This window comes from Platalea leucorodia (genome assembly GCF_965183815.1).
Source record: "Platalea leucorodia genome assembly, chromosome: Z".
In the NCBI taxonomy this organism is placed as follows: domain Eukaryota; kingdom Metazoa; phylum Chordata; class Aves; order Pelecaniformes; family Threskiornithidae; genus Platalea; species Platalea leucorodia.
This window is the reverse complement of record NC_138858.1, coordinates 93,728,877-93,754,449: the sequence shown is the minus strand read 5'-3', so window position 1 is coordinate 93,754,449 and position 25,573 is coordinate 93,728,877. Positions and strand designations below refer to the sequence as shown.

The window sequence follows — 25,573 nt, the reverse complement described above, 5'->3', positions numbered from 1 at the left end:
ATGCCAAGGAGATACTGGGTTCCAGATAAATCTCCAGAGTAAGTCTATTGACTTCAGTCCATTTACTCCAGGGATGAAGCTGGCTTGGTGTCTTTCCTGAAGAACTGCTGGATAATAATGATTCCTATTTAATTAAAAAGCATGCCAAGAGGAATTTCAGGGTTTAGAAATGTGCTTGTCACTCAGAAACAAATTTATACTTGGTAAGAAAAAAGTTCGTTGTGTTTTTTTTTTCTTTTTCCCCGGACACATACACAATTATCTCTGAAACATCCCTGGGCTTGAATCCACAGCAGTGTCTCTGGGTCTGCGGTTTGATTATTAGAGGTTATTGCTTGCCTGCCTCTCTTGTCTGTTGTGCAAGCCAGTTCCTCTGCCCTTAATTCACTCTGGGCTTCTGACAACACTGCATTCCTTAATGTGCCATTACCAAACTAGTAAATAAGCACTGCTCTGCTCTCTTTCTCCCTACCCTAAGCCAAGCAGGCTGGGTACTCCTCTGTGGATTTATCTTTAATTTTACAGAATCTTTGGGTAAGTAATACACAGTGAGGTATCTTAGCTGCTGATCTACTGCCAAACACACCGGACTGCCATCCCAGAGTGATCGAAGAGATTTCATACAGGGTCTTGAATTAAAATCTTCCCAGCAAGTAGAGGGATGTGTTTGACTTACCATTTGGAAAATATCAGGGAGAGTACCCACTTGGAGATCTCGCTAAGAGGCAGTGTGGGAGGTAAAGGAGGAGAGAGGGTGAGGAAATGCTTTTATCTACAACAAACTTTTTAAGTACAGAATTTAAATCTGGAAAATATTAAGCTCATAAAGTTCCGTGTGGACAAGAGACTCCCTATCTCTGCTGCACCACCTTGCTTATCTGGACTGTATTTTTCACGCTTCAAAAACACTGTTATATGGCCACTATCCTCATATCATTCCACTGCAGCAGACCTGTACTACCCTCTGAATGCCCCTTTACTTCATAACCTGCTGCTTTTATATTCATGCCTTTTTGCTATCAGCTTCATTCTCCTGTGGCAGAACCTTAGAACAGCAGCATCAACTAGAGCCTTTCCTTGTATCACCTCAATCCTGCACCAGCATAGGCATCTGTACAGGGCACATCTCCATTGACTTCTATGTAGATGCGCCAACAAGAAGTTGACCCAGCTTCTCTGGGAACGTGTCATCTAGTTTAGACAAATAGCTCTCAGCAACCTACCACACTGCTAATCCTTTATCCATTTTTAGAACTGATTTTTTTAGTGTTCTGAAAAGTCCAAATAAATATTTTTCCCCCTCTGGTTTTCATCTCAGGACAGAGGTGCCAAACTACCGTGAAGAGAAGCATTTTACCCCTAGCATTTCCAGCCAGAAACAGAAATAGACAAGTAAGGTTTTTCCTGTGAGATTTCCATCCTTGTTCTGGATAGAGAAATACATCTCACCACAAAGACTCATCCTCAAATGTGACTGCTCCTGCAGTTTGTGGCTCCCAAGCTCTCAGTGCCGGATCATAGGTTTGGTACAACGTGGTGCAAACTTACAACACTGGGTAAGTGATATCCAATCAGGAATAATGATAGCGACCCAGAAAGTGAGGCCAGTTTGGGCAGTCTTAAGCATCTGAAACATTACACGCAGCCAGTCACCAAAACCAGACTCCAATTCTGCTGACACTTGTACATCCCTAATTCCCGTTCTATTTTGCAGCACAAACAAGACCCAAAGCAAGAGCAGAGCTTCACTGTATTGCACGTTCCACAATAATCAGCCTTTGCCCTGATCTTCCTTGGAAAAGGCAGCCCTAGGGGATGATTGGCAGAGATGTATGGGGTACAACAGGTCCTTGCAGACAAACAGCAGGGTCAGGTGTGAGAGAAAAGCTTGTCTCAAGTCCTGAGATTTCCTTCTTGCCTCCCTTGACCTCCCTCTTCCTTCTCTCCCGTTTTCTCCTTATTTCTGTCTGCTTTTTTAAATTAACTCTGACTGTGCTTTTTAACTCCACAGAACATTTTGTGAAAAAGCAGAAAGGAAAGAATGCTCTGTGAAGCATAGTCATACTCCTACTGAAACTGTCACTTGGATATTTCAAAGTGCTTTTCAGACACAGTGAACCAGGGAAAAAAGTTGTCTTGCAAAAATTTGCATTCTTAGAAATGTCTTTTCCTTGTACCTGAGGCAGAACAAGGACTCCAGCCTGGGTTCAGCATGCCTGCCCTGCTACAGAAGTCCTCCAGCATTGAGGCACTGACACAGGGGGTTAGAAAATCCAGAAAAGCAACTCATTCCTAAAAAGGCATGGCAACTAATACATTTCTACAAACCATTTCCATTTTGTGACCAATAAATAAGACTAAAAGGCTCCTGACAAGGTCTGTACGTTAGCAACATTGCTATTTCATGGGTATAATCCAAAGGTCAGGCAGATGAAATAGAAGCACAAAACAGTGCCAGCAACAGAAGAAACACTGTCTTGTTCAATGACTAGTCCTATGCTCTTTCTTACTGGAAAACTTTGCCTCCTTCCCACTCATTTCTTATATTCAGGCAACACTGAATTGCTGTTTTGTGCCAACGGTTTCTGGGACTTACCACTGTGCAGCAAAGAGGCCAGAACCACCAGAGAAGAACCAACGCCATCAGGAGGAAGAGGATCAACAAAGCAATAGCCAGGATGGTCCCATCTGACTGGAAGAGAAACACAGAGCACGTGTGAGCACCACTAACACAGAACTCCCCTCTCCACAGTACCTCACCTGGGCATCCTGCTTCCAGGCAAGTGCATGTCCCAGAGCCCATTGCCATACTCCATTTATTTTTCAGACAAAATGCCATTTTCCTCCCTCCTCATACATCCAAATGTGGCACCTGCCCCCCACCTCATTACAAAGAGGCCAGGACCTCTAGTTCTCTTCCCAGAGAGTTATAGGTTTTGTCTCGATTTTCTGAACCCCACGATTACGTAAAAAAACTTCTTTCACTTCAGATGAAAATTAATGTAATATTCTTCAGAGTATTGTGAAGACTGAAACAAATATTTAAAAAAGAGCTCACAACACAACGTTTCATTGCAGTTTAAGCATTCTCCTTTCTTTGCAACTCTTCCGCTCTTGCAGTATAAATTTGAAAGCCATGTTAAAATTAAAAGTTTACTCCAAACAGAAAACTTGAAGCAAGATCCCTACGGGCCCACAACTTGGGTCATCCTGCTCTTCTTCACAGTGCTGAGTCAGGGTAGTTCTACCATGAGCTTTTCAAGGAGATATGAACATACACACCGTCGCATATACAGGGGTTTTCCACATCAGAAGCCATTAACTCTAGAAGATCCTCTTCCTCTCTGTGATAATTCCCCCATTTAAAAAGGCATTTGCAGTTCTCTGATACCGGTTAACAATGCAAACTGCTGCACAAGCCAGCTCAATATAGCAATCAAAACCAAACGTGCATTATTTCTTGTTGCTTAGATTTAACCCAAAGCAGATGTTCCTGCTTCCTGAGGCATGCCAGCTTCCCTATACCACTCCGCCCCAATATCTTCCTACTCCGAGATAAGCCAACAGGCAGTCCTGACTTGAGCCTGTTTGAGATGTTCTTGATGTAAGAGCCAGACATTTAAAAAAACCCCACCCAAGTGTCGAGGTCACAATGCCAGATTAAGGACACATTCAAGAGCAGACTGACCTGTAGGACGGGAAAATTGGGTGCCTGCTTAAGTCACTATAATTCAATGGCCAGATGATCCCCCATCACACCATGATGGGAAGAGTAATGGAAAAAAACAATCGGGTTGAGAGCGTTTTCCAAGCTCTCTTCTGGAGTAGAAGAAATTGGTGGAGAACTTGGATCAAGACAACCTGATCTTTGACACTTGGAAAAGAGAGGTAGTCCATGCAGGAGAAGAATTCACCCAAGACATCTCTGGAAATGGAACTTGGACTCCAACACAAAATAAAAACTCATTTGAGAAGACGGAGCTGTACGTTTGGTGCTGTTCCTCTAGACAGACAGCATAAAGTCACATCCATCATCTGCAAAATGGAACCTGGTGATATTCAATGCCTTAGAAAATGTGATCCTGACTTTTTGCTGCCATGACATTGTAGAAGAAATATGGCTTTTTATGTCTGATTGTTGTCTGCCCCTTTTGCCCCTATATTGAAATAAATATTTTGTCATTAAGAATACTCTAAAACCAATTTGCAAAAATACAAAACAAATTAAAGTAGCCTTTTAACTGTTTTGTTTGGGGGATTTTTTTTTAATAGAATTTATTCCCCCCACTCCCCCCAAAGACAACCTGTAAAGACCAATTTACATTACCCTAACACATCTGTTTCTTTGCAAGGCAGCTGTTGTGGCCAGCTGGTATTCTGTGTATCGCAGCAGCAAAACAGTCCGGAGGACTTAAAAGGTTTTGGTTTGCCAAATCTTACATTTCTCACTCAGGTAATGCCTCTCTCTAAAGCCGGTGTTGCCTGGCAAGTCTGCAGGAATAAGCCCCCTTCAGATATCAAAAACAGAACATCACTGCCCCCCTCAAAAAAAAAAATATCTGGTTGCATTAATTCCTTTTCTTCTATTTGAACATCAAAATATTCCAGACAAATACAAACTGAATTTCATGGGCTCAGCCATAGTTACAAAGTGTCAAGGTGAGACCGTTAATCAGGAACTGCAAATCCTATCTTCCTCTGCTCCGACCGTGCTGTCACTGCTGTGCACCAGGCTCTGAGGAAACCCTAGCAAGTCAGGCCAGGACAAAAGCATACGCACACAACAAATCCTACCATAAACATCCAAAGTGACCCGAATTCTGCTTTTGGTTTGTTTTATCTTTATTACATCAGTTTCTGCTAGAATTTAGCTACCATTCTGGGTAATATGTAGAACTATGCTTAGATAGAAACTGCCATTATCCAAGCTGAATAATAAACAAGAAGGAAAATATGCCTGCTAAAATAGTTTGCAAAAGTTCCACTGACATTTTGAAATCTTTCTCCCAGTCTTATAGCTAGTTAAAAAGGGCTGAAGCATTTGAAATGTCTGTTTTCGTTCCTTTTTTTTTTTTTAATAAAAATTTGGAAGAGCAATACAAATGCTCATGGAAACACTGAACCATGGAATAATTCAATGAGCTGTGTTTAACGCTTATTGAATAAAGGCTGTCAATTCAGACCAAGAAAACAACTTTCATTTTAAAGACAAAAAAAGATAATTTTAACACTAAACTAGTACATTTTCCATAAAAAATATCTATGGAGACAAAGCATGGCCAGCCCCTAAACACACACGGTTATCCGAAGTCAGTACTACTTTCCCATAGGATTCATCTCGACTACTTACACTGAGATAAAACCATGGTGCTTGTACCCACAGTGAGATCAACAGCCTAAAACTCCGTTACACCTGGATGGCTGAGAAAAGCCAGACAACTCAGATACCCGTCAGGATGCTAAGCGTAAAACACTGGCGACTTGCTTCTTGACAACTGTTGGAGGCCTAGATGACGCCTGGAGCCATTGCTTGAAATGCTTTGCTATTGTCCCAAGAAACAGTAATACGAGAAAGAGCAGCCTCTTTAAATGACCTTTCAACATGCTACACATTTGACATGTTGAAACTACCTGTAGGCTCTGAAACAAATAAACTGGTAGAGAAAGCAAGGCAGCTGTGCCTTGAAGCCTGCTTTTCCCTGCCAGAGTCCAACAAGGCCAAGAAAATGCTACAAGTATTGCTGGCAGTTGAAGTACAATGGAAAACAACTTCTGGAAGATATTGTAAAATAGACAGATATGAAGAAATCTGAAGCAGGACACTTAGAGGCATCTCCTCACACACAGGGGTGTGCTCTCTCTCACTGAGCAGTTATTGTAGAACCATTACAGACTGTGAGAAGCCAGACTGTGACTGGGGGAATCCTTTTGTCACAAGACAAACCCAGCCCACCTCTTGGACTGTGGGTGCTCCTAGAGAGAAGAGGGGAGGGATGGCAAAGTCTGACCCAGTAAACGGCATGGGCTATTGCCTTAAATCTACCCACAAACATTCAGATATGTGCTGTCCTACAAAAAGATACTCCTTTAAGGCATGCACGCAATCCCGGGGAAGATCCCATCTAACAAAAAGGTTAGTATAAACCAGGTGCCTGCACATTCCTTTAACGGTCAGGGAACAGGGATGACCGCTCCAGTGGCGGCCATGCCACAGAGGAGATGACTCAGCCTCCGGAGTTCTTCTGCTGTTGCCTACCCAGATTGCTGCCTAAGGCCAAGCTCCTAAACTTCTGCCTCAGGAAGCACGTATGCAATCCTGCAGAGACACACAGCTAAGAGAATCTGTGATTTTAAGCCCCCTATTTCATCTTAGACATCCTCGAGGTTTCTAAACATAAATCAGTTCATAAACAAAAATAAATCAGTTCATTGTCATTTCAATGGAAATATGGATTATTTCCAAGGGTTTTCCAAAAAATGCTACTATGCGCCAGATGGGCATTTTTTGTTGCATTTGGTTTTGGTTTGGTTTGTTTTTTCCAATCTTCTTATTTTTGTTTAAGATTTTATTTCCCATTTTCTCACTTCGCTGCACCGGCATTTGCAGCATACATTAGCCATTCCAGAAAGACAACCTGGAATAACAACCCCAAAGTGCACGGACCCTCACAAGCCTTGACTACTGGCATTCAGGAGTGACGAATGAAGTACTAGGTGCATCTAATAAATGCGCTCATGTACTCTGGCTGACGAATAAACGCACTGTTGATTTATAGGGAGAGGGAGGTGGGTAGCATGCGTGCTTGTTACCGCAGCAGTAAATGGATTTAACTTTAAGCATGTGTTTAAGTGTGCTGACTTCATGCTGTGCCTAAGAAGGATGAGCTTCTGTTAAATACATGCATCAAGCGCTTGGCTTTAGTAGGCCCTGAAGGCTGGGTTCAGTAAAAGTACTTAGTCCTAACTTCTACAGACTTCACTGTTTACTCTGGTTCTGCACTCACTACTCCAGCAAACAAAAGCAATGCACCCTATCAACTAGCTGCTCTCAGGACTACAGGCAGCCTGTCCGTCCCCTGTGCTGTGCAGAAGAGCTTGCAGGAGCCTTTCCAGCTGGTAATTGCAGCAGAGGACCTGAGGCTGTCATGAAGCCCCATGATGTCGCCTCCAGGGCAGGCTGGAAAGCTGACATCATTACTGCTTCAGGGCCAGGAGTGCAGAAACATCTGCACTGCTACCAAGAATTGGGAACAGCAGTGTGAAGACAGCCATATCACTAGGACTCACTTCAGTGACTGAATAGTGTCATCATCATGACAATAGTAATAGCAACTTAAATAACACTTATCACTGCTAAACCTTAGGTGCTTTACAAAGGAAAAAAATGGTTAATATCATTCCAGAGACAGGGAAGATGTGAATGTCTCCTGTATCCCAGTCCTTTTTTACATTTTCCAAGCAGGAAGAGCAATAACATGCTGAAAGCCTTCAGAGGTGTTAGTAGGAAAAGAATGAAGTGCTTCTAAAAAGCTTTATGAAAAGCTTGACTGCAATTTTGAATAAGCATCCAGAATCTGACAGAGGTTTTCTCCCTGGAGAGAAAGGAGAAACAGTTTTAATGTCTGTTAGTCATCAGGGGAGGGGAAGACAAAGGACGACCCTGCCCTTTCACACCAGAGAGACTCGGGCAGCTTTTACTGTGAAGGAAACACTCTCCATTTCACCCAACTCTCCTGGGGACTCTCCCATCACAGCAACAGAAACTGATGTCTATCATTTATTTTATCACACATGGGATTTTTTTTTTTTAATATAACAGAAACAATTCGGCCTAATTTCTAAAAGGAAATGAAAACTCACAGAACACTGTTCTGCAATACTAGCCTCTTTGATCAGCATCTACGTGAAGCTGCTTGAGCGGGATCCAAGCAAGAATCACCTGCTCTAGGTCACCCAGTATAGGTGTTCCCAGCTCCTCTCTTCCAAGTTCACTGTGCTGTGAAATGAGATGCCCCCCTGGCAATGATCTGTTTCCCTTCTCTCCTTCCAGAGCGGAAAGGAGACAAGAGCCCACTTACAAAAAGACTTCTCCAGCATCCTATGTTATTTGCTTTACAGCCCAGTATAAACACCAGTGAAGCCTCACTTGACTGCATGTTGCATGAACCCAGAGCAAGAGACAACTTCTGACCTGAGAAGTTCACACTCCAAACAGAGCAGGCAAACACATGGTGGGAAGGAGGAGTAATCATTACTCCCTCTGTTACAAGGAAGGATCTTTGGTCAGGGAAAACAATTCTCTAATCCCTGATTGCCGTGTTTATGCTTATAAAAACAAGCTGAAGTTTTCCTTCAGAAGAAATACTTAAGAAGTTTCCAGCTAAACAGAATTGTTAGCAAGACTTCTGAAAGGCAGATATGGCAGAATGAATGGTAGAGTTCAAGTTTGTCCAGTCCCAGGCCAGTGCTTCACCTGTAAGGCACTGCATCTGGGATCCTGCGTTAAATACAATAGGGTCTGGTGGGATAGTTCATGAAAAACACAACGTGACAAAAGCCTGCAGACTGACGAGCTTTCCCTCTTCAATTGTATATACTCTCCACCAGCAGTGGGATTCATTAGCCTTCAGGTGACAGACACCTCCCCATTCAGAGGTGTTGAGGTCCCTCCTCTTTGGTTTTCTGGCTCCCTGGGACATCCCATCTGGTTGGGTAAAATGCTCCAAATTCTGTTACTGTTTCCGATACAAAGCTCCTGACCCCTGAATTTCACTGCCAAGAGACATATGCTAAAGCAAAGGCTAAAAATAGCGGTAAGACTTCATGCCACTGAACATCTGCTCAGTTCTCTACTAGTCATGCCATTACCTGTTAATTGTCAAACTTCAGGTGTCACAATTTTAACAGCCTCGCTGCAGGAAACAGTGGAGATCAAAGGGAGCAGGGCCTGTTAGCTGCAAGCTTTCGGCACTCTCCCTACAGATGAGCATCTTAATAATTGCACCCTACGGCTACAGGCAGAGGCCATAGCGTCTGCTCAGGCCTCCGGTTTTGTCCTGGAGGCGACTGTGCGAGCCTTGGCTTCGTGGCTGGGACATCACGGGCCTGAAATCAGCTAGCACAAAGGCAGAGGCCTCTTGGGTGCCCGTTTTAGGTTCAATCTGCACACACAGTTGCACCAAAATGCCAGCAGCTTGAGCGCTCCCCCTGACAGTGCATGTTTGGTTGTAGGAGTTTCTGTTCTGACTGAGGAAGTACTGAGGAGCTCCTACTCTGAAACAGCCATCTCTTGCCCCACAACACTTGTAGCTAAACAACAAAACCTTTGAGGTGAAACCTAAGCAGTTGTTTTGGTTTCCATTTGTGCCTGAAGGCAGTCCTTAACAAGAAGTATGTTACATCCATTTCAGGAGGTGAATAGCAACTGGAATAATAGCAAACAAAATTCTGTGGAATTAGACTTTGTCATAACAGCAACCATTTATGGCTTGATTCGGGTTTACTTCTTTGTAAGGCAGGGAAGGAAGGAAAACAGCATGCTACAGCTCTGGAATGTCTTGCCTCTGGTGCATGTCTGAGATTTGTAGCATTTAAGCAGCCCTTAAAAAAAAAAAAATCTCAGGAGCACCTTCCTTGAGCTAACACTCGCGCACCCCCCCGAAGCTGACCAGGAGAAGCTCCTCGCAGGCCGTTACAGGCGGCGTGCCAGGAGGCTGACGAGGTTAAGAGCGTGCCAGCACGACCTGAACCCACACAACAAGACATGTTTGAGATAAGTTTCCTTCTGAAACTCAGTTTAAATTAAAATCACATTTTCAACAGAAAAACATTTCAATAAAACAAAACATTGTTTCAAACGCACTGTTTCAAAGCGGTCTGTTTCAACTTAAATGTTAAATGGGATTTCACTATTAGAGGTGCACATGCGTGCAGAGAATATAGCACATATTTTATAGGTAATTTCAGCACTGTCACAGGAAAAAAGTCTGCATATCCACAAACTATTTTGACATTTCCAAATTAAAAGTTTTCAAAACTTCCATTCTGTGATTCTGCCCCCACCCCCAATTTATTGGTCTCTTTTATGAATCCCTACTTTCCAAACCATAGGAACATGCTGTTTGTAATATGCCTACCACTCTTAAGCGTATTATAAAACAGCCCATGCAGCAATATTAGAGTGAAATAATCTCTGCACATTTAACTCGTAGGATGACCTGTGTTAGCAAAATCATTCACTGCCTATTATATTTGCAGCATAAAGCATTTAAGAGCAATTTCTTTTAGAAACAAACCTGAAATCGTACGCCCTGGAGTTCCCACAGAGCAATACCTCAACTAATAATACACAGGTCAAAGGCCTAGGAAAGTGCTCATTAAATTTACTCTGCAGTTTCATAAAGCCTCTATTGATACAATGGTGAATGCTGCACTTTAATTGCCTGCAGACTTAGGAACACTGATAACTAGCAGAGCCTTAATTGTGCAGCCTGGAACAAAGTCACAATTGAAAAAGCCCTACTTTAGCACTGAATTACATTCCTTTTGAACAAAAAAAAACTTCAGTGAAGGGCATCATTAGTTTTTACTACAAGCCTGCAGTGCTTTCTTGATTTTCTAACTTTTTCTTTCTCCATATTTAAAGATCAAATCCATCCACTATTGTTTAACTAAAAGGTACAAATTCCTTCAGTCTTGCAAACAGCCACAGGAAGAAAAGCGGCATACCTAGATGTAGTAACGCTGTGCCAGTACCCGCTTCCTTTTGTCAAATGCAAAACCTGTCGGGGTTAAGAGACCGGGTTCTCCTTTTCAGCTGACTTCAATGGCTCCTGCACCCTTGCAGCTGGAAATGTGAGACCAGAGGGACTATCTTTCCAGAATGGTAGGCCTGTTCCCCACCTGTCACCTCACCATTTGTTAATGGTTGCCACCAAGGTAACTGCTTCATTATAAGCTAACCAGTTCTCTGATCTGCCCATGCAAGACCTTTGCTTGCCCCAAGCTGCTGTCAGGTGCAATAAGCCTGTAGTTTCAAGAAGCCCCTTTTTCACCGCCAAGGATTGGCTTGGCCCAACTGCTAGCCAGCAGCTCTCCTCTGGCTGCCAAAATCTGAAATCCTATCCAGGACTGTGGAAGGGCTAACTGCCCGGCCGTGTGCTTAGCCACCTTGAGTTCTTCCCATCCAAGAGTGGTTTTGGAGCACCAACATGGCAGGTAAGGAGGGGCTGGTATCTACCGGCACTGGATAGGACCCTAGCTTACAAGGGCAAGCCCAGTTGAGGCATGGCATACGCCTCCCAGCCGCAGTCGCTTCCCCAGACTGCCCTGACCCAACATGTCCCTTTTCAGCTGAAAGGCGCTCCTTTTTACAAGCGTAATTCCCCTAGCCCTCCTCCTGAAGGAACAGGGTGTGCCACGGGAGGACATCCATTATGAACGGGGTACACACAGCAAATAAAAATGAGTTTCCATCAGTGCTAGTCTAAGGCAAGTCTAATATCCTGCCACAGAAACGTTCTCCCAGCCCACGCGTGGGTACCTCCATTGCCTCGCCTTCTTGCAAAGAAGCATCGTGTGTTTCTCACTAGGCGATATAGGGAGTATCAGAATATTCCCAGTGATACTCCTTGCTCTTCCAGTCGAGAGCTGCCCAGGCAGACCTGTTTTACCCTGTCACTGCAGCCCCGCAGTTTTCACCTCCCTTCCAGTTTTGAGTCTGAGAGTTACTAGTGCAAGAGGTCATTAGCAGTTTTTCCTCTTCTGGGAGTATTTTAGAAAATGAACAAAGACTTATTTTAATTCCCATCCTGGCTTCTCTCCGAGATGCTCTCTTTTTGCACTGAAGAACTTGGCAGCAGCCCCCCAGTCAGCAGAGCAGGACTGCCTCCCTGCCTCGGAAATGATTTCCTCTATTGCTGGTCCTGTTCCCGACAGCGCTTGGTGTGCAACCTGCCCGGTGCACATCTGCATGCGTACGCATTCATAAAGCAGCATTTAGTACTTTCTCCCTCTTTCAGTTCTTCAGACTCCTGCCATGCAAACAGGAGTAAATCCCTTTTTAAGAGCTTCCCAACTCCACCAGCCATTACTTGCTTATTCTTTTTCAAGCAGTGGGAGAACCACTGCAGCATACACTCCACAGGCATTAACAGGTGCAAATGAAAGCAATGCATGCTGTGTTCATACCACTAAAGCTGGATGTGGGGCAACTTCGCTTATGAAATTGGTGGTATGCTGAGACTAACAGCTGAGGAAGAAGAAATTTTTTTTTAAGTCTTAGCACTAGTGGAAGTGAGGATGCTCTGTTCCCATTGCATTTGTGGTCCTATGCTTTATACTATTGCTGTCACAAGATGGGTTTTTATGTCTAACAGAGACTAAACTTAGTTCTTGGTGCCTTCAACTATCAAAGGTCCACTGACATCAGCAGTGGAATGAAACTATTTTTTAAACTCTCATCATTAATTACGTGCCACCCAATGAAGATGCTCTGGTCTGTCAGATAAAGGTAGAAAGTGTTCAACCACACGATAACACTTGTAGCAATGCAAGTTCTCAATTTCCAGACTGGGACTGGAGGCTACATTAATCTTTGTTTTCTGCCTTAATGTCTCTTTTATAAATGCAGGCACATTAAAAAAATTCTAGTATTAAAAGCTAAGAGAGAGGAAACTGATCATGGCAACAAGAATTCAGCCTTTCATGGTATGTGAAAATACACTGTTCACGCACTGTAAAGTCACACCTACACGTATCCAGTTGTTTCCGAAGCCCTTGCTGTCATCGCTGACAGCCTTATTCAATTACTGGGCACTTTTGGCCTCTGCTGGCACACTGCACCAGACCTCTGCAAGGCAGAACAAAGCACCTCGTTTACCTGCAAAGCAGACAGCCCAGCCCACCCGGGGAGATGATGCCTTTCCGAGGCACTGGAAAGCTGAGAGCGCTTGGCTGACAGCGAGAGTGCTGTAACATTTGAAGTCAACAGCCTTGCTGCAGGGAGTTAGACAGCAGCAGTTTGGGGGCAGAACCTGTGTCTCCCATGGTTACACAGCACCTGGAGCAAGTCGGATCCGTAAGGGTGGCTGCAGGACTAAGGCCAAGTAAGGAAGCATATCGGCAGAAGGTGGGTGGGGTGGGGGTGCCTTGCCCCCCCAGAAGGGGCCTCTGTCTAATTTGAGTCAAGCAACAGAGGCAGGTAGTGGCAAGTTCTGATAACTAAACATTATTTATAACCAAAACAGCTCCTTGACACTCAGAATTGGAGGACCCAGTTGCTAAACAGATGCCCAGGATGCAGCCACAAGCCTCCTAAAGAATGCTTTCAAGGGTAGTCTCCTCCTGAAATCTCAGTCCAAGCAGTCACAAGCGATTCCAAGGGCTGGAGAGAGGAAGGGTTTTAAATCCTCATTGGATTCTATAGAGAAGAGATTACCTTGTCCAGAAGAACAAGCCCAGCTTCCTCCTGTGCCAATGTGATCCTACAGCCTTAAGGACATTTCTTTAGAAGCAATACCTTGCCCCTACATATGCCTGGCCTTTCCAGGCTTCAGTATTCAGGGCTGCCATTTAGCACCTTCTGCCCGCAGCAGAGGTCACCTGGACACCCCTGCATGGTTTTGCTCTCTTTTGCTTAGTTAATGCAGTAATAACACAGTCTCATTACCCTCTGTATGGAAGGGGGGATTCCTTCCCCCACAGGCAACTTGCAAATGAAAGAAAAACATTATTTAAAAGGTACAGATATTGAAAAAACAACTTCAGAGAAATAAATTAGTAACTCTCCAAGACAAGCAAGCCAAGAGACAAATTCATCAAATACTTCCAGCCAGCTGAGCTTTGTCATACTGGAGATGCTGGCATCTTATCCCCCAGCTAAGCATATAAACAGCACGCTGCCTCCAAACCCTAAGAGCACTCTCGTTCCAGCCGTTCCCCTGTTCTGTTGGGGTAGCTGCCAGTGGTCACATAGCCCAGGCCAAATAACACCCTAAATTACACCCAGGGCTGCCCTGTCTCAGTTTAACTGGGTAATACGTAAGTTAGCGGGGAGCAGGATTAAACTTCTGTCTGCAGCCCCTGATTTACAAAGTGTTACCCTCCTGCTTCTGAAATAAGCCCAGCCACTCTTAGTGGCTTTACCAGAAGCCAGCCAGTAATCCTCAGTCCGGGGTGTGCAGTCAGCAAAACCTTTGAATGAAAAATAGTCTTGGCCATCCACAGAGAGGGCACAAGCAAGCTTGACATTTACATACAGTATCATTCTGCCCCAAGCTAGAGGGTGTCATCTGCATTCCATAATCTAATAAAACAAGTGCTTTGCCCAACCACAACAGCGCCTGTGTCTGGCCCGTTCTTGACAGATAAACGGACATCACTGCATTCCTCCAACAAGCAAAACCCGCTTTTGTCCACAGAGCTCCTTACTGGCACGCGGGCCCCTGCCTCCTGAGCCCGGCTCTCCAAGGCTGCTGCACGCACCCTGCGAGGGCGAGCAGGACACAGCCCTCCCTGTTTCTTCCCCCCCGAAGTACGTGCCTCTTCTTGCCCTGCACCACTCGGGAACTGGTGAGAACGTGTGCTGCAGCCCCTCGCTGCCTGTGGGAACGTGATTAACTGGGGTAGGCTTGCTTTGTCATCTCAAAGCGGTGGGTGCAATACCCCGGTCTCTCTCCAGCATGCCTTTATTTTCCGCTCCTGACAGACAGATATGTGCTCTGATACTTTATCATCTTGAGGGCATCTGGCATTGTCCAGTCAGGTTTCCCATTAGACTTCAGAGCCACCAAAACCAGCAGAAAAGCCAAGATGGTAACAAACCACAACAGAAGCACTATTCCCGAAGAACTAACGTGAGGGTGGGAGAGGGAGTCGCATTTACCAAAACAAAAAAATTCTCCTCTACTAACCTGGTTCTTTTTTCTTTCTTTTACTCTTCTTTGAGGTAAAGACTGCACTCTGAAAACTGAGCAGTCCCATGCAATTCCATAGTCACCGCTTTTTACCATCTCCAGAAAATGACAACTCCACCTTTCACTAAAGGCCACCCCTGCATGAGATGAGGGAGTCAAGCTTTGTTCTGAATGCTACTTCTTTATGCATCAGCCAGACCTTGCCTTTGGAGTTTCATTTGTTGGCTAATGTGCCTGGGCAAATTCCGGACTGATACTTATCACAAGGGATTTAAAAGGGCCTCCCATGGGTAATCAACTCTCTTGCCTCTAAAAACTCATATTGAAAATCCCAAGGAAGAAAAACAAAATAACATCCCCAAAGACCTCCTATGGACTGGTTCATACCTCAGGCTTGAAATTAACCAGCCCAACTGAGAAGAATTTTGATCCTTTTTTACATGGAGATTTTGCTCCACCTGAGCCTGCTGAGATCACTTTTGTGTGACTGCAAGTCTTCCCAAAATGTACTTCAAAATGGAAACGCTGAACGATCCTCTGCAACAAAAGCATCTTTACAAGTCTCTCCCATACCTTCTTCTGTTTTCTTTTGTTAAATGAAAAATCAATTACCTTTCAACAGAGAGCAGAGAACTGCAGTGAAGTACCAGGAAAGCCTGGAGACTCACTCTAAAAACAAAATTTAAGCAGTTCTGGCAATTTTATTTTGGGAACCTAAACCAGCAATTCCTTCAGTCCCACAGAAAAGGAGGTACAAAAGCATATACCGTCATGCCTGTACTCTGATATTGGAAAGCACAAGCAATTAAGCAAAAGGCAGAATACAACAGCACCTGTGCAGTTTAATTTCTGACACCCCTTGCACTTTTTGGGGGCTGCAAACCTTGAAGCCTGCCACATTTCAGGAAGCAGAAAGCTAGGGAACACAAGAAGTCCCTCAAAGCACAACTGACACCTGCAGTCCAGGCCAGTGGATTCCAAAGTGCCCAGATTTGAAAGCATAGGCAGAGGCTCTAAGGCTGTTGTAGCTGTACATACGACTCCTTTAAACAAAGCAAAAAAACCCAGACTCCAGCCAGTGTTCAAACAGTGAGGTCTAGTTTGATGTTGACAGATTTGACAAGTAGTATCACTTAATGCTGGAAAGTGAGATGTATTTCAGTGTCTCTCAGTCTAAGCAGGAGATTAAGTCATTACATATGCCTTCATTCATAACCTTACTACATTTTCTTCCCCTTGAAATGCTGTAGCAGATTTTATACCTCAAGGGGAAAAAGTGCAAATAATTACTTCAGTTAGGCAATATGGGCTCAAGCAAAAGCTCTGTCTGTTCCCAGAGGGAGTCAGTTTATACTAGAGCAGTACGTGCATTATTGTAGTCAGAGACACAAAACAGTGACATCTCCTAAAGGGGACAAGCGCACAGAACACTTTCTGCCACGCGTTCAGTATTTGAAGGCAGCATAGTCTGCAAAAAGCACTTTTAACTGGCAACTTCACAAAAATGACGGCACTGGGCAAGGCAAAAAAATCCCAGTATCCCATTTTCAGCCGCTGGCACTTGGTGTTAGCAAACACAATGTGAGCACAGGAGCACTAAGCGCTCTTCCCTCCTCACTTCTGGCAATCGCAGGAGTCAGGCCTTGCTGAGTTACAGCAGCGAAGCCATAATGCGCTTCTAGAAAAGGCAAAGGCTTTGATCCCTTGTTTTTCCAAAGTGTGACCTATCTGTCTAAGATGAAAAGTGTTTCCTTTCTTCTAGAGTTTTCACTACTCAATAAAACTGACATTCATTTAGCTGCCTCGTTCCTAGGAGTCTTTAGATATTAAATAAAGGTCAGGACCTATGCTAGTATAAAATAGCTTTGCCCTGTTAACCTATGAGAAATTGGCCCAGTTACCTTACCATGAAAACCTACACTAAAATTCTTGCCAGCTAGGGTGATAAAAAAGCTTATTAGATAGTTCAATGTCTAGCCTCTACCTGTCCTGATCTTCAAATACCTACATTCGTAACCTAGGAGTCAAAGTCTGACTGACTTTTCTGACTGTTCATTTTTGGTCTTTACTTGCTGGGAATGTAGCTGTCTGCTTCAGCTATGCTCTTAGTTGAATTTTCTTCCCTGGATTACCTCCAGATAATCCTTGAAAATGGGTAGTTCATAGAACAGGACAGGTATTGTTTATAGGGAAAATGGGATATTTGCAGATTATTTACATATTGCATGGGAAGGTTTTGTTGTGGAGCTACATAAGAAAATAAAGAAATGGTACAGTTTATCAGGCTGTCAAGCTGCTTGCTTTGTTCCTTCTCCCATTAAAGAGCCATTTCTGGACAGCAATGAGATTGGGGTTCAAGGCATTTGCATCAAAGCGAGTGTGGGGCTGCCATGTTAAGTCACTGCCAATTGCCACCTGGGAAGCTTTCTGAAGACAACACTTCAGGCCTCTTTCCAAATCTGTCATTTCTGCAATACAGCACAGAGAGGAAACCCAAAGCACTGATTGCTAGTTTGCACACAGGGTAGAAAACCTTAGTTTTTTCCCTGCTTGTTACCATTACTTCATTCCACAGCTTTCTGACTGTCCCACTTAGGTCTGTCTGAAAATCTGCAGCCAAACTTTCAGGTCTGAAGTCAATTAAACAAGTCATTTGGTGCACATTTGGTATACGGGTATTTCCAGGGCTGGAACCCCTGTAACCTTAATTAAGAAAGGATTGTAGTCTCAGTAAACAGTTTCGTCTTTAACAAGAACTTGAAAAAATAAACACTACTACAAAGACAAAATGCCTATTTACCCAGGATAAACTTTCTCAATTAGCGAAGCCTGTGATATAATTTTTGAAGCAGCCACTGAATGTCGCTGCGTCTAGGTTTGGATGTAGGATCTGAATTTGAATTCTGGCTCCTTATCTGCACTGCAAATCCAGTTTCACAGTCTGGAGGCACCAAAGCAGTAGGCGCTGTCGTGAAGCACAGGCATTTTCAAAAGTTTCCATACAGCTAAAAGAAAGGAACAGATATTTCATCTCATAGCCTAGAAATAATAATTCTATCCCTGGAAGAAAGCATATCAGGAAGGAATAATTTTCCTCTCAGAATTCTTTCCCAGGTCTTGCCTCATGTGAGCAAAACATAGCAAAATATTCCTGCAATTTGCTGACAACATGCAAATACATTTTTGCCAGTGAGCAAAGAGAACTTGAACCAAAAAATTAACTAATAAAATAAATTCCCCTCTTTTAAGGCATAAGGAAGTCTTTCTAAGTTTTGGAATATAACCCCTCACATAAGCTCTGAAAACTATCTCTCCATACAATCTTGTCCTTGTTGAACAAGTATCCAGATCAAGCGACACAAAGGACTTCTCTCATCTTGTGCATCAGCCTGCGTGGACCACAGAAGACTGCTGGTAATCCGATGTTATACAACTTGGCCTTTCACGTACTCTGTATGGAAACGTGACGTGCCTTTACTGGATGCGGAGAAACGCAGGCTGTGGACAGATTTTTCAAGTCTTTTTGGCAAGACTACTCTGGCTTCCCAAAAAATAGTTTAAGTCAGCACACAGGAGAAGTAAAGCAATGCCTCAACCATGCCCTGTACAGAAGACAGGTCTTCCCACAGGTGAATAAAGCTGAATACACTGAAGCGTGAAGGACTGCTCTGAACTCAAAGTGAATTCCTCCACTACCTCCTTTAGCACAAGTCATTTCATGCTCTATTCTCAACAGCCATGACTTTGCAGAAGCAGCATCTTCAGCAATACCATGAATTACAAATGGTTTCACCAATCCCTTGCCTGATTCCACCAGAGACTGAGGGCAGCAATTCACTACTGGCAACAAAGGATGCCAGCTATAAGCCAGCTGCTTCAGTGGAGAAACCCCCACTTTTTTTGGCAACCATATTAGTATCCAGACAGAGGGTGTGATCACAACTGCCATGCACCTTTCATAATGAGCAGCACCATGGCTGTAGAGGAAAGTCTAACGAAGTCAGCAGACTTGCTTCTTGTTCACTGTGCAGCAGACAAGCAGGCATGGACACCTCCAGACCAGCGGCTGCTAGTCCTGTTCTGGTCTGCATCCCACAGCAGATACGGAGTCTGAGGCGTTTACTGAAGACTCAAGACCTTTGCCACATTATGGCACGCATGATACACAAAATGTCATATTATGACACTCAAGCTCACCTTTAAAAGAGGGAAACAGGTCTTTTGCACACCAGGCTTACTCAACTTACTTGGAAGCCCTAATATCAGTGTAACAAACAGCTGCTCTTAAGTACCACCATCCTACTGAATCATTTTAAGCACATGAATTGAAACTTACACAGTGTGTGCTGGAGATGATGACGGAGCTAGAGATGAAGCTCAGACCATCGTTCATACTGACTTGGAGAGCTGCTTCCCTGAAGAAAAAACCACAAGAAACAAGTCAGGCCAGCTAGTCCACAATCCTCTCCTGGATAATATCCTCTGGAACCAGGGCTCCTGATGCACAGAGGAGCCTTTTGTACAGGTTAATTCACCCTGCTGGTGTTCTCTCCCCCATGCTCCAATGCACAACTGCCAATTAACCCAACAAGCACAGGAGACAATGTCAGAATTAGACACATGTAAGAACCACAGAATATAGTGAGATGACAGACTCATTTTCCCACAGGCAAAGTAAATATTTGAGTATGTAGAAAAAACATACATGCCAACTTCTCGTAGCACAGGTGCTGGGCAGAGTAAGTAGGTATCTTCTACTACAAAAGGCTTCTCATCTGGAAAAAAAGAAATATTGGGATTTATTACCTGGTCAGTAATACAGGCCTTAAAGAACAAGCTTAAATAACGTTTATCCTTGCTCTTGATACATAAACAAGATCAAATATTGTATGAGGGATAAAAAGCTACTGCACAGCAGTTGTCCTGAAGTAACTGTAGGCATGTTTCTAGCCCATGGAGTTACAGAGCAAATACAAGGTAACAGCAGATACCCTGCACCTCAGGAAAAAAAAAAAAAAACACCAAAATAAAAAAATCAACACCTCATGTTTACCCCCCGAGAAAGATGGGGAAATGTGGCAGCTGACCCTCCTTCCTCATTTCTTTGCAGAGCCCTCATGAAAACTGTCTTGTGTCCAGGCTGCCACAGCTCTCCATCATTTTCACTGTAAAACACCATTCCACAAAGCCCTTTGTGCCACCACTCCTACAAAAGGGCTGAGGACTACCTGCCCCTGCGGAGCTGAGCGCCTCCGGGCAATCGGAAGCCCTGTGCAGCCCGTCACCCACATCTTGCACGCAGCACCCTCGCCAGTCCTACAGCTGCTCTGTGCTGTTGAAATCTATCACGCCACACATCCAAGCCACAACAAAACTGAAGATACAAAGCTTTTTGAACGGTCAGAGTAAATGATCACAGCCACTCTATACAGGAGACCAGATGGAGTTGCAACAGATTACATATAATTGAAAATAGCTGGGTTAAGGAAATTGTACATTATGGAAAATTTTGCACTTCAAGGCAGACTCGTCTGAACCTAAATTAAACCTTCCAGCCTAATTATACTATGGTTTTAAAAGTGAAGTGAGAAAAATCATCAATAGGCAATTGCCTGGGAAACACGAACATCAGCTAATACTCTTCTTTTGCAGACTTAAATCAGAACTTTATACATCTCTCTGGTGACCAGAGAGATGGGGATCCCAAGGAACTTCCTGGCCCACTTGCCAGCTGAGTAGACATCGGGCAGGCTGGCAGAAAATCAGGCAGACGGGCCGAGTGGTTTTTGGTTTTTGGACTGGAAACCACACATTCCCACAGAAGGGGTTGATTCTGCTGAATCAGCATTTTCCAGAAGCATGTCACTGCATCAGAAAGCTTTCTACCAGCTGCACTTATAGCCATCTCTAGGGCCTTCTATAGAGATGCTTATAGACGTGAAATGAGCTGTTACCAAACACTACCAGCTTCCTAAAATTTTCCAGTTAAAATTTTCATTTTGTTTGAAAGCCTCTCCTCTCCCGACAGATGCCTTCCCCTTCCTCCTCTCAAACCTGTAGGTTTCAAATCTCATCTTCAGTCGACATCTTGAGTCTTATCTCTGTACATGGCAGGGTGGAAGAGACCTTCATTCTATGGGGCCATGTTGAAACAAGAGTACAATTCACCACCTTGCTTTGCTATCTGAAATACAGACAGCAGCCCTGGGGTCTCTAACCGTCTGAAGTCTCTTCACAACTGCATAGCACACAGCTTCCCAGGGTACACAACACTGGCAACATGGAAGCAAGGTTACAGCGTTCAGCGCATCACTAATAGCAGCAGGGAATGGAAAGGAGCGAGGATAAAAGTTTAACCAAATCGTGTAGCAACCTAATGAAGAGCTGAGCTATTCTGACTGTCTGGTCTTCTGTTTTTGAGGAAACCTGTGCAAGTTACAATTCCATTTAAGGTGCCCGTGGAAAGAGGGAAAGCCACGAAGAGACACAAGCCAAAGAGAATGTGGCAACCTTCTCTAAAGTAATTTCTGCATCAGCTGTGAGCCTTGTTCATTTCTCACTTGGCTGCCGAGATAAATTTGTTCACATGGATGGTGTCTAATAACAATTAGGGCAACAGCAGTAGAGCACTATTGACGCTGGCCCCGTTCTCAGTGGTTAGCTCGGCAGGGTCCTCTCACAAGCAGGGTCACACAGCACAGTTTACTGCAGTGGATGAGGCACAGAGGTAAGAGATACAGGCTGCAAGAGTTCATCCCCTCATGCAGAAGCAGGACTCACCAAGTCAAGCATTTTTTTCCCCAGACATTCCTAAAAGAGAGGTTTCCACTGAATACAAAATTTTAGAAAGCAGTAATATTGCTCTAGTAATTCCTATCAGACATTATAATCCCTATTTCATACCAGTGTATTTCTTTGCTTTGGCAGCAATGTAAAAGATTAATTCCTCAGGCAGGTTAGGAAATGTTTACTTTTTACACTCCATTAAAAAAAATGAAATGGTAATGAAAAGTTGTAGCCTTCCTTGAAGTTTTCCTTATGTTTCCAGCTTCCAGCAAATCCCATGCCTACACAGACACACTTGAATTTTTGGGTTACCCACAGCAGTTATTTTGTTAAAGGACTGTTTGACTCAGGCAAACAGCTGAAAGTGAAACATTTTGGCCAGCCATATGGTTTTCACAGACAGGCTTCGCTTCTGCATCATGGCTCACCTACTTCAAGCTTCTGGGATCTCTCTAGATCCCTGCTCCTGCTGTTGGCCTGGGAAGTACCATATTATCGCTATTTTCCCACAGCCTCGGTGCAAGAACACATACAAACGTTTCTAGTACGCTCAACATTAGGAGCAGATGTTTTCAGCACAGAGTATTCCTTTGCTAGCCCCATACTATCCAGAAGATTACTTCCTCATTAAAAGAGAGGCAGACAGACAATAGGCATTTAAAGCACGCAATGTAGCGATACAATGCACATCCCGCACTTCCTATCGCCTGCAGCACAGGCACTGGGTTTACGGGGAGCTTGCATCATCTACAGGCCCTTGGTTTTGCAATAGAGTTACCAAATCAAACCAGTAGCATTTCCCACTTTGCACAAGCAAGGAAGACGGACAGTGGTGGTGAATCTGGCCCTACAGTTCTGTTCTCACCCTGATTTATGAAGATATTAACTCCCATGAATTTATGACTGTCTCAGCGCACACATGCCAAGAGAATGAAGACCAATGTCTTGTTTTCTCCTTTGCTAACGCTGTCAGCAAAAGCCAAAGAATTCTCCATGCCAGCATTCTCTAAAACAAAAGCTGGCTTAATTTTGCAAGGCCTTTTACTTAGATCTCATTAGCTTTTTGTTTCTCTTTCTCACCCTTCCCACCCCCAACTTGCATTAAAGTCTATGCCTCTCTAGAAAGTTTATCAGAGTCCCGAGAGGGGACTCATGGCTGGCCAGGCTGGCTACAGGGAGAGATTATTTTGTTTGGAGAATGTTTGTGTTTCACCACAAAAATGAGTAACTATTTTCCTTTGCTCTAAACAAAAGAAGATCCATTTGGTTTGCATAACTCTGGCCATCTGACTCCTTCCTGGAAAACTTACATAGGGAAACCAAACAAAACAACACTTCTCATCTGCTATTGCATCTGTATCTGCAGGATGCATTTGAAAGAACGCCGCTTTCCTTGTCTGCTACAGAAAAAAACTTGCTGTATTCCTGTGCAGTAAGAGATGGGTCTGAATGCTCCCAAACTCTAGATCTCATGCCAAAAAAATCTGAATTTTGTGGTTTGGACTCCTCTCAGCTGACAATACTGGTGGAAGAGCTGTGGACGGCGGGGGGCGGAGCGCTCGATTCGATGTCGCTGACTTCGCTGCCCAGGAAGCGATTTCTGTTCTCGGCTCCGCCGCTAGCCGGCTGCGTAACTGTGAAGAAATCACTTCGCCTCCTTTGCTAATTTTATAGAAAGGATGCCCAGGCCTTGGTTGCATCTCAGACACCAATCGAGGGCAGAGCTTGGACATCTTCAAGAAATATTGCAATGCCTCCCTTTGAGAAAGTCCACCCACAGTAATGGGCACAATTTGCTCCTTACCTACACACCTCTAATCACTCCATCAAGCAAAATAAGGTCCTCACTGTATAAAAAAAACCCCACAGGACACTGCACTCATGGGCAACTAAAACTAGTAGGTCCTGAGGCATAAGCCGTTCAGACCAGTGTACAGAAATGGAGAAGGGTCAAACATCTCACAAAACCACATCTGTTTTCTGTGGATGCCCTTTCAACAAGGTACTTTCTACTGCTCAAATTCCTGTAATTCGCTACCCAGCATTCCTACACCTTTTAACAACTATCTGTAGCCTGTAAAATCTATTATTCCCAGCATTAGTGAATAGTTTCTTTTGCCACTAGCAGGGTGTAACCTTTTGGCAAGCCAGGACTTGGAGTACTTCCCAACCATAATAACAAAAGCCTCAATATATGCGTGATGTTTTAACACACAAGAGCAAACCTCAATAAAAGAGAGGTGCAAAAACCCAAAGAAGGTGACCAAGACAGACCATAGTACTTTCTTTTAGCCATATAACCAAGCTAAAACTAGCAGCCATTTCTTTGGTTACCAGTGCATCCGAGAAGTGACTGGCATATTGAAAACTGACTGCAAAGGTCCCGTACATAAGTGTTTAAGAAAGCATGACATTTTTCAAATTGCCACCACAATATCGCAAGTGCTGATTGTTGGACTCGCAATATCAGCAATATTTTAGTCCAGAAATGGCTGCAAAAGCCATTTGCCAAACTGTCCACATATCACAGACTAACAATTTCCTTCTGTTATCCCTGTATTTATGATTTGCGTTCAACTAAAGTACATCTCAGAAAACGCTTTGACCTAGTCCTCTGCTACTATAGGAGAGAAGGCTCTGGTTTCTTAGACTAGTACAGCCAAATTGGGGGTGGGAGCCTGGCTGCTCCCACATACGACTCCCTCAGGAACATCCGAGCTAAGGCGGCTGTTCTCCTCTGTACCTCAGCCCACTTGAGATGGGTAGCCCTGAGCCATTGCGAGCCTGAGCACTTCCACTGTCCCTTTGTCACCTCAGATGAGGCAAAATACCTCTGTGATTCTCTGCACCACCTACCAAAGAACAATCTCTGTTCATCCTGGCTGACTCCTCCTCTTATGCCCCTCCTTGTGACAACTCTACAAGCAAAGTTTTTATTTCAAAACCATTTTGTGGGGAGATAGGAATGCAGAAAGACACTGGAACAGTCTCTGAGCTACAGAAACTGCCAACGAGAAAGACCCATAAATAAGAAATGTTTTGTTAATGCTGTAATGAAAACCACATTGAGATCACGCTGTAATTGCTCTGCTTTGTGTAGGGACACACGAGCTTTGAATGCCAAAGCCATTCAGAGAAGAGTTAGGGGATGGGGGGGAGAAACAGATAAGCACAGAACAATGATATCACATTCATAACAATCTCTATCTAGATGGAGAGAAGGGATCTGGAAGGAATTGCTTTTTCTCTGATGGATTCATCTGCTGTGCATACAATTCTGTTCAACAAACACACATAGCTTCAAGACTACTAGTAGAACTTGGCAAAGCACCACGCCATTAATCTGCTCATGCTCACAACTGGCAGCTCAGGAGAGCAGCACATGCTGCAGCGCAACAGGATCATTCCCAGGCAGGAATCTTGGTCCAGCACTGCAACAGCTCCACTCCGATCTCAGAGCTGCTACCATAACATGCCAACGTCACAGCGAGAGACCATCTTGGTCCCCCAGCAGCACACAGTATAAATAAGCGAGCTTGGTAAAGCACTCCACGTTGCACACAGATTCTCCTCCTCGCTCAGCCCAAGTTTCCTGACCGCTCTGTGCTTATTCCTCCACACTCAGCCTGGACAGCTGCAGAGAAGTCGGCTGGACGTAAACACACAGGAATCCTCTTTTAGAGGTTCCTACACTGCAATTTGTTGGAGGCTAGGAGAGGATTTGAGGGAAGTGTGACCATTTCTCCTGTTTTCATATTCTTTGTCAAGCAATGACTTGGGCCACTCTTCAAAATAGGATGTCAAGCTCACCTTGGTGTATGCTTTCACCTAGGAAAAGTTAGAGGCATATGTTGTGTGCTTCATAAAGGTCA

The 25,573-nt window shown here is 44.1% G+C and overlaps 1 protein-coding gene across 1 annotated transcript in view; it reads right to left on the bottom strand.

Annotated features, from left to right (window-relative positions):
• ANTXR1 (ANTXR cell adhesion molecule 1) overlaps nt 1–25,573 on the bottom strand; it is a gene marked incomplete at both ends in the record, with an annotated part of 106,093 nt that overhangs the window by 45,619 nt on the left and 34,901 nt on the right. Inside the window, 3 exons of the mRNA XM_082335434.1 lie at nt 2,597–2,692; nt 19,252–19,330; nt 19,621–19,690. Coding sequence (XP_082191560.1) covers nt 2,597–2,692; nt 19,252–19,330; nt 19,621–19,690 — 245 coding nt within the window. The remainder of the gene's footprint in view (nt 1–2,596; nt 2,693–19,251; nt 19,331–19,620; nt 19,691–25,573) is intronic.